The 13,081-nt window shown below is 31.3% G+C and overlaps 1 protein-coding gene across 2 annotated transcripts; it reads left to right on the plus strand.

Moving 5' to 3' along the window:
* LOC131943279 (zinc finger protein 883) lies at positions 1-8,418 on the plus strand. Of its 2 annotated transcripts, XM_059303303.1 has the most exons (4): positions 1-121; positions 3,371-4,033; positions 8,006-8,120; positions 8,388-8,418. In XM_059303303.1, exons 2-3 carry the CDS (start codon positions 3,387-3,389, stop codon positions 8,037-8,039), a joined length of 681 nt encoding a protein of 226 aa, XP_059159286.1. In that variant the 5' UTR covers positions 1-121; positions 3,371-3,386; the 3' UTR covers positions 8,040-8,120; positions 8,388-8,418. The 2 variants fall into 2 exon arrangements, with proteins under 2 accessions (XP_059159286.1, XP_059159285.1); XM_059303302.1 differs by lacking the exons at positions 8,006-8,120; positions 8,388-8,418 and having other exon boundaries at positions 3,371-6,077.
* The last annotated feature ends 4,663 nt before the right edge of the window (positions 8,419-13,081 follow it).

A 13,081-nucleotide genomic window follows, 5' to 3' on the forward strand; every position in this document is an offset into this window, starting at 1 on the left:
ACAGTTAGATTCTAAAATTACGTTAATAATGTAGAATGTAGCCTAGATCTAGATTCTTAGATCAAATAAATAACGTCAAAATTTACTTTTAAGACAGTACTTCTGGTTTTTATCATTGATGGTGAATTATTATTTAGTTATCTGTTTTATTCAAAAGATAGTAGAAAATTAAATTTATTTAGTTAGCGTATCAAGTAGCCTACTTCAAGTTGAAGTCTAGAATCTAGATCTAGATCAGATCTAGAATCTAGACTAGAACTAGATCTCATCAATTATTCTAACGTAACTAGTATCTAGATCTAGATCCAAAATCTAAATCAAGAAGATGGTAAAACTCCATTTTATTCTCCGCTTGTCGTTTACCTCCAGTTGAGCGTATTTTATTATAGGCCGATTCTAGCCGGAATAAGATACGCATGCGATACGCATGCGCAATGGAGAGAAACTACGACTTGCCTTAGCGGCGATGTTTTCGATGGTACTGCGCATGCTTGTGTTTACAACCGCAGAACCCTAACACCAACCCTAATCCTATCCTTAACCCTATCCCTAATCCTATCCCTAATCCTATCCCTAACCCTATCCCTAATCCAACCCCTAACCCTCATTCTAACCTTAGCCATAGGTCACTGCGCATGCGCAGAGCTATCTTTTGCCGACTAAGTGGAGGCGTTGGGGAGAAAAATCTTCTTCCGAGTAAACACTTCGTTTATTATAACAACCGAAACACACCAAAACATTAGTCATTAGGAAAACACAATTTATTTATTTGTATTGTATTTTTGTTTTCACAAATGAATAAAAATGAATATTTTAAAAAAAAGACTTGTTTATCTGTGTTGTATTTTTTAAAAGGCAATTGTCTCATGGTTAAATATTTTTACTATAGAGTTGTATGTTATTTAAATTCATAGTAGATCTACCATCCTTCCCAATATTTTGATATATATATCAAGTATGATTTTTTGTATGAGTAAATTTCTGACTTTTAAAAAAAAATGATGTGGAGTCGTCCATAAAAGACGTCACACTCGTAGGAGAGAGATGGGGGGGGTCCGCAATTTTGTGACGGTGTGTGATGAGGGGGGGGGGGGGGGTCTAGATTGTGTGACGTCAGTTTATTTGCATTATAAAAAAGCAATGTTAGAAAACGAGTTTTAGCCATTATTTTGCGTTTTAGAAAACGGTTTTAATAAATTGTAATAGGAATTGATCAAAATACTCTATGTTGACAGAGTTCTGGCAAGATTTTGGAAAAATTGCGATGTTTTAAGAAAAATTCAACAGCAATTTTGAGGGGGTTATAGGCTGAGGTGTGACGTCATTTTAGAGGGGGGGGGGGGTGGTCTGGTTTTTTGTTACAACGTGTGATGGAGGGGAGGGAGGGAGGTAAAAATCGTTTTAAAAAGCGTGACGTCATTTATGGATGACCCCTGTAATAAATTTGTATTATTTAGCTGTTCGTTTTACTATTTAAATTCATGCATCAGGATTGCATTTTTTTACAATATTAATTATATTATTCTATTTCTGTACAGCCTTAAAAATGCGAAATAACGTATGAAATTTTAGTGTCTAACACTATTTTTTTTAAAATGGCAACGTGAGTTGTCACACTTTCTCTAGCATTCCAAGCCATCCCTCACCAAATTCCACCCCTCCCCACTTTTGGCAGCATTATTAGGGGTCATCCATAAATGACATCACGCTTTTTTGACGATGTTTACCTCCCCCCTCCCCTCCATCACAAGTCGTCACAAAAACCCAGACCCCCCCTGAAATGACGTCACACCTCAGCCTACAACCCACCACCCCCCCCCCTCAAAATTGAATTGCAGTTGAATTTTTTTTTAAACATCGATATTTTTCTACAATCTTGTCTGAACTCTGTCAAAATAGATTATTTCAATCAACTCCTATTACAATTTATTAAAACAGATTTCTAAAATGCGAAATAACGTCTAACATTGCTTTTTTATAATGCAAAAGTGTGACGTTGCACCATCTGACCCCACCCCCCCCCCCTCCCCTCATCACACACCGTCACAAAATTACGGACACCCCTCATCCCTACGAGTGTGACGTCATTTATGGACGACCCCTTATGCCTTTTAATACTTCTATTCAGTTGAGTTGAAATTGGAACACTTATTTGTACAAAGTGTGCATCTCTATTTTTGTAACCAACAAACAAAGCATTTCAGTCAGTCTCTTTGTTGTTTTTATTCATTTGTTAAAACAAAAATACAATACAAATAAATAAGTCGTGTTTTTTAAATATTCATTTTTATTCATTTGTGAAAACAAAATACAATACAAATATAATAATATATAAATCATGTTTTCCTAATGTTTTGGTGTGTTTCGGTTATTATAATAAAATACGCTCAACTGGAGGTAAACAAGCAATGGAGAATAAAATACGCTAAAATGGAGTTTTACCCTAAAAGATCTAGAATTAGAATCTATAATATAGGCCTATATATTAGTATTCCTCGCTAAGTTGGAGGCATGTTCGGTTGCTAACAACAATATGGCGTCTGGACAGGACGCATGATTTCCGACGAAATTTCGGCCAAATTCCAGAGACCTTCTACGAATTACTTTTAAAAATGTTTACCACGAGCAAAATGGCGGGGTTTTCACACTATAACAACAAGCTATAGGTAGCAAGGCTATATATGCCAGAAAAGCATTTAAAAAAAAAAAAAGTTGCACATTAGATTTTTTCACTTAGATCACTAGATACATCGGTATTTATTTTAGAGTTCTTACTTTAAAGTATACTATACAGAGGGTCAACATTTGTTTAAGGAAAATTACTAAATTTTGTCTTAAGCCAAAGTAATTGACCTCTCCACAACTTATGAAGAGAGTTACTAAAAAGTTGAAACTTAAAAAATATTATTCTTGTTAAAGTATTAAATAATTACTAGAGTTATTTTAATAAAACAAAAACTTTTTAGGCCTATATTAATGGACCTCTCCACATCGATGGGACGGGATTGCCTAGTGGTAGAGAGCTGGACTGCTAACCAATGTGTCTCAGGTTAAAATCCGGGTTCAAGTCAGTAGACCGTCTCTGAGTCCACCCAACTCTGATGGGTACCTAACTCACGTTAGGGAAAGTAAAGGCGGCTGGGCATGGTGCTGACCACACTCCTTTTATATGCCGAGGTAACAGAAACAAGTGAACTCTACTTCACTTACCCCATAGACCGTCAGGTTTCAAAGGGAAACTTTACTTTTTTTTCCAAATCTTATGAAGAGAGTTACTGAAAGTTGATGTATTAAAATGGATATTTTAAGGGAAAAAAATGTTTTAAAAAATAATTTTATTTATGTTCATATCTACTTTTTTTTTTTTTAGCCATCTATTTAAACGTATGCAGAACAGACTGAGAAAATCAGCCATGTCTTTACAAAGTGCACTTGTGGTTAAACAGGAATCAAATGACCAAGCAATACAATTTATGGATTCAAAATCAGATGTAACATTGGCAATTTTAACTTTAGAAGATGTGAAACCAAATTTACCAACATTGATTTCAACTTCAAATGTTATCAATCAAAATATATCATCACAATCTTCACCTTTTGAAGACAAGTCAAATGAAACAGTTTCAATGTCAGAAAATCAACAATCAGATGAAACATTTTCTTATTCTAAAGATATGAAACAAAATGTTTCAACAGAACTTTTAAGGTGTGATGTTATGAAAAAGGACATCTTAACATTTTCATCATTTAAGGTTGAAAACGAAGATAGCTTAGATGTTACAAGACAGCTTGAATATTTACCAGATTCTGATGCTTTTATTGAAAATTTTACAGTTTTAAAATCAGATCTTTATCATGATTTAAAAGAACTCAAGGAATTGCATAAAGAAGTTATTGATAATTTTCCAACAATGTATGACCTCAGTGATAAGGGGCTGAAGACATATAAGTGTGATATGTGTTGTCAAAGATTTACTCATTTTGATCATATTACACAACATCTGAAAACTCACACAAGAAAGAATTCATATGGGTATGATTTTCATCAGCAACAAGGTGCTATGAACAGTCATGTAAAACAGCTTAAGAAAATAAATAAGAAGTATTCTCTGCATAAATTACATCCTGAAGACAGATGCAATGAATGTGATGTGTGTCATAAAAAGTTTGCTCATAAGTCTAGTTTATATACACACAAAATTATTCACTTGGGACATAAGCCTCATGAATGTGATGTGTGTCATAAAAAGTTTGCTCATAAATCTATTTTAAAAGCACACAAAATTATTCACTCTGGAAATAAGCCATATGAATGTGATGTTTGTCATAAAAGTTTTAATCGTAAATTTATTTTATCTCAACATAAAAATATTCATGCACAAATAAGACCACATGAATGTGATGTGTGTCATAAAAAGTTTTCTAATAAGTCTAGTTTAAAAGTACACAAAGTCATTCACTCTGGACTTAGGCCATATGAATGTGATGTGTGTCATAAAAAGTTTGCTCATAAATCTAGTTTAAATACACACAAAATTATTCACTCTGAACATAAGCCATATGAATGTAATGTGTGTCATAAAAGTTTTAATCGTAAATTTATTTTATCTCAACATAAAAATATTCATGCACAAATAAGACAACATGAATGTGATGTGTGTCATAAAAAGTTCACTACGAAGAGTCAGTTATCTGTCCATAAAAATATACATTCTAATCTCAAGCCATATGAATGTGATGTTTGTCAAAAACGTTTCAATCTTAAATTCTATTTATCTGACCATAAAAAAACTCATGAAAAACAATATGAATGTGATGTGTGTCATAGAAAGTTTGTCAGGCAGTCTCATTTATCTAATCACAAAATTATTCACTCTGGACTAAAGCCACATGAATGTGATGTGTGCCATAAAATGTTTGCTCAGAGGTACCAGTTATCTAGACATCAAAAGACTCATTCTGGGCTTAGGCCATATGAATGTGAAGTGTGTCATAAAAAGTTTAGTCAGAAAGGTTATTTAGAAGTACATAAAAATAAACATTTAGGACACATACCATATGAATGTGATTTATGTCATAAAAAATTTACTAAAAAGACTAATTTATTTAAACATATTACCATTCATGTTCGGCTTCAGCTATATAAATGTGGTGTGTGCCATAAAGAGTTTTTTCAAAAAATTCAATTATCTCAACATAAGAATACGCATTTACAATTAAGACCTTATGAATGTGATGTGTGTCATAAAAAATTTGTTAATAAGTCTAATTTATATCGACATCAAAAGTCTCATTCTGGGCTTAGGCTACATGAATGTGATGTTTGTCATAATAAGTATACTCGGAAAGATGAATTATTGAAGCATAAAAAGACTCATTCAGGCGGTCCACATGAATGTGATGTTTGTCATAAAAACTATACTCTGAAAGATGAATTATTGAAGCATAAAAAGACTCATTCAGGCGGTCCACATGAATGTGATGTTTGTCATAAAGTGTTTTCTAGGAAATCTTCTCTATCTCGACATCAGAAGTCTCATTCAGGAAATTAGCCACCTTATTCACAAGGAACTTTAATCTTTACATAAAATGATGAATTTCGCACTCAGGTCACACAGTGGAGACAGAAGATATGACTTTGATATTTGTCATTAAAATTGTTCTCACTGTCATTAGGTGTCTTATACAGGATAGGCCTATAATCCTCATCATTCTAGTATTTTTGTAATAGAAATTAATAGGTCTATTGGTTATTTTAACATTTCATTTTAAAGATAAGCAAATACAATGTTTTTTTTAACTTAAGTGTTTAAATTTTTAAGGATTATTGTTGTAAAGATTTGAAACATCAGCCTGTAGTTCATTTGTATGGTGTCACTAAGAATGAAGTTAATGCAAGGTTGATAAATTAATTATTATTATTATTAATTAATTAATTAATAATTTATAAATATTCACACAAGAGAAAAAAGCACTTTAAGGTAAGAATTGATGTCATTAATCATCACAGCACATAATTTAAGATTACCTTGTATGTTTATATATAAATGCGAACAATTTACAACGTCAAAACGTTTTATATAGGCCTATAGGCTACAATTGTACATGTATATAATAGTTTCATATATATACATATATATATATAGATATATAGATATATAGAGATATACATATATACATATACATATATATATATATATATATATATATATAGATATATATATATATATATAGATAGATATATAGATATATAGAGATATATATATAAATTGATTGATTGATTAATTGATTGAGAGAGAGAGAGAGAGAGAACAAATAAGGTATTTTTAGAAGCGGTATGACTGATATATCGATTCTGTTTTAATTTATCTTGTTTTTAACGTTTTATAATCTCAAATCCATTGCTATTTCTTTTGCTTTACTAACATGGATTTTACAAAAATTATGCATTGTCACTTTTCATCTTTGAAAAGCTCTCAAAAAATAACTAAAATTAAAATTATGGCATCGAAATATTTCCATTTGTTTATTGAACACGACAAAGTCTTTCTATATCTTGGATTCTATGAAAAACTATTATAATCTTCTAAAAATAATGTTGAGATATCCGTTGCTGATTATAATATAAACAAAGTCATTGTCTTCATTTGATTACATTTAACAAAGTATTGAAGATTTCAGCTCCAGTAATCTCTGCATAGCCAAGCTATTATCCAAAACATTTCATGTATTCAAAGATTATACCACTACACATAAAGTTTAACATCCAAGACCCAAATAACTACAGGCCAATTTCTATACCTTCCCTTTCCAAACCATTATAAATAGACCTGCATATTAACCAATGCATGTCAAACTACTAAGAAAAAGATAATCTAGCTTTATTCTCTTTTTTTTATTTGTAAACTAGCGTATCCGTCTATGCGCGTTGCCGCACGGATAGAAGAAAGTCTGACGAAATATATAAGAATTGTTTCATCAATGGGTTACCCATCCTATGTTCTAAGACGCATGGCCATGCAAAATTAAACTGAATTCCCCTTCCCCAGAAACTTTCTCGGGAGTATTCATCAACTCCCTAAAGTTTTATGACATCCGGATAAACTGTTGAACCGCAATTGTCTTTTATTTTATATACCGTATATAGAGAAAAATCCCACCACCCCTTGGCGGCGACTTTATGAAATTAAACAAAAATTGTTTTACAGAAACCTCACCTGAAGTGTTGTATTTAACTACCCAAAGTTTGATGGCGATCGGATAAATGGTGTGAAACCGCAATCGACTTTTATTTTTATATACGGTATATAGAGAGAAAACAAATTGCGCCGTGCCTGGGCGCCACTCCTGTGACCTTGAAAATGTTTTTTTTACGCAGATACCTCCCCAGGAATATTCTGAACATCTTCTCAAAGTTTCATGGCTAATGTGTGAAGGGTGTCACTTCAATTCACTTTTATTATTTTTATATACCATATATATATAGAAAAGACAGACACACACACATACATTACTTTTTATATAAATAGAATTTGAATTCATTTTTTGGCATCCCCGGTGTTTGTCAAATTCAGTCCAGTTACCTTACTGAGTTAGATTCTAGAATTGTTGCCATTGTACTCAATGTGTCTTTCACAAATATTGGCTACATATTGACATTTTTCAGTCACAGTGTTTACAAAGTATTTTCAAAAAGATTCCCAGTTTTCTAATATAGCTTGCGCTGCATAGGAACCTGGTGATAACTGTTAACATAATGTTATGCTGTTCCAGTGTGATGACACACTGCCAACAACAAATGTTAGACTCCACTTTAATAATAATATAATGTAGGCTTACATGAGTGTTCGTTCAGCTTTAAAACACCTCACCATTTCTACAGTTCATGTTCCTGGTGGCAAGATAACAAATTTTGCCAACAATTTTATACCTCCATGAGAAAGAAATTACTGCATCTGTGTTATGGGTATATTGGCGAATTAATTTTGATATCAATCTTCTTCAGTTTATTAACTGGGATATCCAGTTCACCTAGCTAGATACAATTGCAAGTGATTCTAGAAAGTGCCTAGTCAACTTACAGAAAGAAATGAAATTCAGATTGACATTTGGAAAAAAAGGTTAGTAAGGTTTTGATAGGAAAATGGGCCATGTATAAAAATGCACTAAAAAAGACCATTATTGAAATGATAGGTAATACTGATATATTTTACATCATTTAATAAAAATGTAAGTTTTTAAATGCTATTTTTTGTGCATTTCAGCATAGACATAATATATTTACAAGAAGTAATTAAGAAGTAAAATGTTTTTAACTCCTACAATATTTTGTGCATTTCATTATCATCATAATTTGTGAACTAAATCATGTTTTACTATATTTTAAGGGACCCAGGTCCAAGACTGCTGTAGAGAATGTTGTAATATTCAAGAGACATCCTCTTCAGCTAACACAATAAGCTTTGAATGTTTATGGGATGAAAGTTGATAAAGACAGTAGCATTAGAAGGTTAGTGGGGATTAGACCTCCACAGACAGCAGTCTAATAATTAGTAACAGCCTTGGTGATACTGTGCTTGAATCCCTTTTAATGTTCTTTATATATTTTTATATAAACCAAGCACTGCAATTTCAAAAACCAAAGTTCCTGCTTCAACACACAACATGCAGCATGAACAGTCTTAGGGGTTATTTCATTTGTTAAAAAAAGAAGAAGGAATATTGTTTATATTCTAAAGTTAATGTCAACAAGACAGTAGAATGGTTAGAGAGTCACCCAGTAGAGGACAATAGGAATAAGACCATTTTGCTTTTAGGAGAGGTGTTTATTTAAAGCAGACCAGAAAGAATAATACAAACTTGCTCAGTTCTATATTTTTTAGTAAATTTTGATTCTCCATTTATACTTGATACTAATAACTTGTTAAATTTTGATTTTGAAATCTTTCCTTTTATTAGTTCTAAAAAACTTCTGGTGCACACATTTGAGTAGGCACTACAATGTTCAAGAAATTTGGGTTAAATTTCTGCAACGGTGTGACTACTTATAACAATACCTGACCCATATAGAAAACAATGCAAACAATACTATAAAAATTGATCCCATGTTTAGTTTGATTTAATTGTTGTATATTCCCTTATTTTAAACATTTTGAACTAAACTTGACTTCAGAAACATCAGTCGGTGTATACATTTTTAATAAAATATTGACAATACAACCAATAATCAAATTGCATAATTAACCCATATTTATTTAGGTAAATAATTGTGGATTCTTTGTTACATATTTAAACTTATTTTCTAATTTTTTTTCAACACTCCTTTGCATTAAATATTTTTTCCCAAGTTTACCACATGTTTCACAAGCATACAGTGAGTCTCGGGAAGATAAAAGTTAGTGGCTAGATTAATTAATTGTTTTGTTCTTATAGTGGTTGTTTTGTTGAATTGGGTGTTGTATGGCAGAAAGCATTTAATTTAGAAATGTACTATGGCAGGTCAATCGATGGGTCCCTCTGACCTTCAGGTAGGGTATAGAGTGTGGGCAGTTGAAAGTTGTTTTGTATTTCTTGTAAATTGATTGCCATATCTAATTGGGTGTTTAGTTAATAGTTAATATGTTGTATTTAGTTCCTTTTTTTCCCCAATAACCTCTAATGTCATGTATTTTTTGGTTTTAAAAAAAAATTAGAGTTAAGCGATTTTTTTAAAATGATATATTTAAGCTTGTTTGATATTTTATCTAATTGGGTGTTTAGTTAATATGTTGTATTTAGTTAATTTTTTTTCCGATAACTTCTAAAGTCATGAATTTTTAGGTTTTAAAAAAAATTAGAGTTTAGTGATTTTTTAAATGATATATTTAAGCTTGTTTGATTTTTTAAAATAAAGTTATAATTAGTTGCAAAATAAATAAGCCTGTTTAGTTTTTCTTGCATGTATGTCTCTTGAACTACTAGCTAGTGGAGTTATGTTGTACGCAAAATCTAGGTCCTCTAAGCTAGTAATTAATGTCCATCTAATACCTCTTGTATTGTCTGTAGTGTGTGTCATCTTCCAATCAGCTACTAAGTTAAGAAGCAGCTGGGACAGCATACATCCTTGTTTGACTCCTGTCATATATGGGTCAGAGATATGGCTACCAAATATAACTTTCCATTGGAACCCTTCACATATGATTTTGATGGCATTGATAATTGTTCCTTGAAAACCATACCATAGTGTAATGTGGGGGCTATATGAATATATTACTATATGAACTCTATGAGCTATTTTATAATGACTTTTGGGAAGAGGACAGCTGCATCTGTCTCATTTCTGCTCAAATTAAACAAGAAGAATAGATGAATAATCAACACAAAATTTTAATCATTGTTTAAATCACTCATTCACTTGTGTAATTTGCAGCTACATTAAAATGCACATACTATCATCTAATTCTATACTCTTCCTCTACTGTCTCTCTAGTCTTGTCTCCTACTAATGCATATACACATTCTATCAATCAAATAAAAAAAACCTCATATACTCTCTAACCATGTTGTCTTTTGTCAATACAAAATAGCTTTTATAGTCTTTATTAATGGACACCAGTGAGTTGACGAAAATCCTTCCGTAATGTTGTTGACATGGAATAAAAATGTGCTTTTTTAGATTTAGGACCGTAAAAATAATAAAAGATAAAATTTTATTAAAAACTTAAGCCTAAAATTAATTCAGAAATTTAATATTTTTAGAATCAATGCTATACAAGTTGCAGATCCAGAGAACTTTAAAATAATTTGTTGAGTTTAAGGCTACATTTCTATTTATTTTCATCACGCCTAAGTTATAACCCGATGTTTCACTTTCGTAAGACAAACATTGATTGGCTGTACAGGAACTCCGAGATCAATTTCTGACAGCCCCACTTTATAGTTATTTTATTTACAAAACTTTGCAGATCAAGTTTTTAAATAACAATGCAAATTAAGCGCCATGACCTAGTTTTCTTCTTTTAGCTTACAATTTGTACAATAAAATTTATGGCGGCCTATCGAATAGCAGGATGCCATTGTTTATGTCGTGAAAACCCAATTGTTTCTGCTTTTTTTTAAAATTTTTATTTAGTTACCGAAAATATTAAAAACATCAAATACATCCAATCTTTAGTAAAGTCTGAAAAAAACCAGACAGGCAGGATTTTATAACCATATTAATTGTAACTACTCCGTGCATGATTTTAAAATTAATTTATGGACCTCTCAAATACCTTTGAGACTTTTCTCGCTGCTGTCCATTTTTGTCATAATCTACCACCAGTGTAGTCATATACTAATCCACGCCATGACACACAGAAAGATTTTCTAGATGTTTTTTCTACAAGGCTACAGATAAAAATATTTTACATTAAAACTACTAGGAATTATTTATTTAAAGTAACTCAATATTTAAAAGATCATTATTTTATTTTAATAAATCCAAAAAAAAATTAAAACAATCTATTTTCTAATGAAAAAGTTTAAGTCTTATTTCATTGTTTATTTTTTTAGCAGAATCAAGATGAAGTTCAACAAAATATCCATCTCAAATTGAAACTGGAGCTTACGGAGATCAATTACAGCAGCGGGCCAAATGGAAGGAATGAGGACAGTTTGGTGATATGAAAAGTGTGTATGTGAGCCACTTACGTGAATATTGTGTCTACTGCAGTGAGACTGTATGACGTAACAAGGGAAATGACTGGTCAAGCATCAGCGGATGTGTTGTAGAGCGGTATCTAAGCAGGAGAAATGAAAGGACACAGGGAGACAGAAAGGAGTTGACTCTGACAGCAGATTGTGAGTTACAACATGAGCAGTTATGTATGGGGATAAGTGAGAGAAGCTGATTAAATAGACATTTTGTTACTTCAAGATCATTGTTAATTCACTTAGTCAATTAATTTAAATGGGAAAAAAAAAAATCCCCCACCAACATAATGGCTAAAACCAAGATGAAATTTCTAAAAAATTCTTCCTTTTACCACATTGAAAATTACATAAAGACCAGTAAGTTGTTTACGTAAAGAAAATGATTCAAAAGAAATAGGCAGTAAATATAACTTAAGATATCTTAAGATCTTATTTTAATTTGCTAATAGACATACATTTTTTAAACCAAATAAAATTTTGCACTTGATTAATGCAAACTGTGAGTATAATAGAGCAGAAACATTGATTACTTTTTTTTGAGAAATATAGCATAGTACATCTTTGTCACTGGAAATACTTTTAAAATGTGTCAGAATACAGCAAATAAGTTGATAAGTTATGTAATGTCGTCTAGCTAACTGATAAAATACAAGATTACAAAACTTTGTCTATTCTTTGCATATGAGGAAGTATAAAGGAATCTAATAAACATAAAACTGAACTTTTAGTTTCCATACAGTAGTCAGAGCAAACTCTGAAATCCAACAACTGCTGCCTTATAGTTTATTCTTGGGTGAAAAAAGGCTGTGAAAGCAAATCTAGAAAGATGTCAAGACTAAAATCTGCATCAACAGGCCATATGGTACCTAACATGTTGGCACATAATACTTAATTGTGTTGGAGGAAATCCCCTTCAATGTTACAGTATGTTTAAAGATTGTTACAAAATAAAAAAAAAGGTGTGTTACACCACTAGTAACCTGTATATTGAACATGATATGAATCAAATTGCTGAAGCTATGTCGAATATTATGATAACCTTATTGTATTGAATTGACAACAGTATCACAAGCAATGCAATTGATGACACAATCAATTCAGAAAATGCCCACCTTCAGATTAATATTGTACTATTGTATATTCAAATGGAATCATTTGTAAAGAGAACCTGTTTTTAAGATAAACCAAATTTATTTTTATTTTATTCAAATAAGATTTTTTTTTTCTTTTCAAGATTGGCTAGAGTGTATAAAATTATTGTTTCACTAGTGAAGTATTTTTATTTGAGCCTAGTTTTAAAATACAACGTTGTACAAATTTAATGTTTAAACAGGGAATGGACTTATATAAAGAATTATCTCTTAGTTTAATGTATAAATTTCTATTTTATCTTTATTTTTCTATTATA

This window comes from Physella acuta, unplaced genomic scaffold (assembly GCF_028476545.2).
Source record: "Physella acuta isolate Inbredline_101_S28 unplaced genomic scaffold, ASM2847654v3 ptg000450l, whole genome shotgun sequence".
Taxonomy (NCBI): domain Eukaryota; kingdom Metazoa; phylum Mollusca; class Gastropoda; family Physidae; genus Physella; species Physella acuta.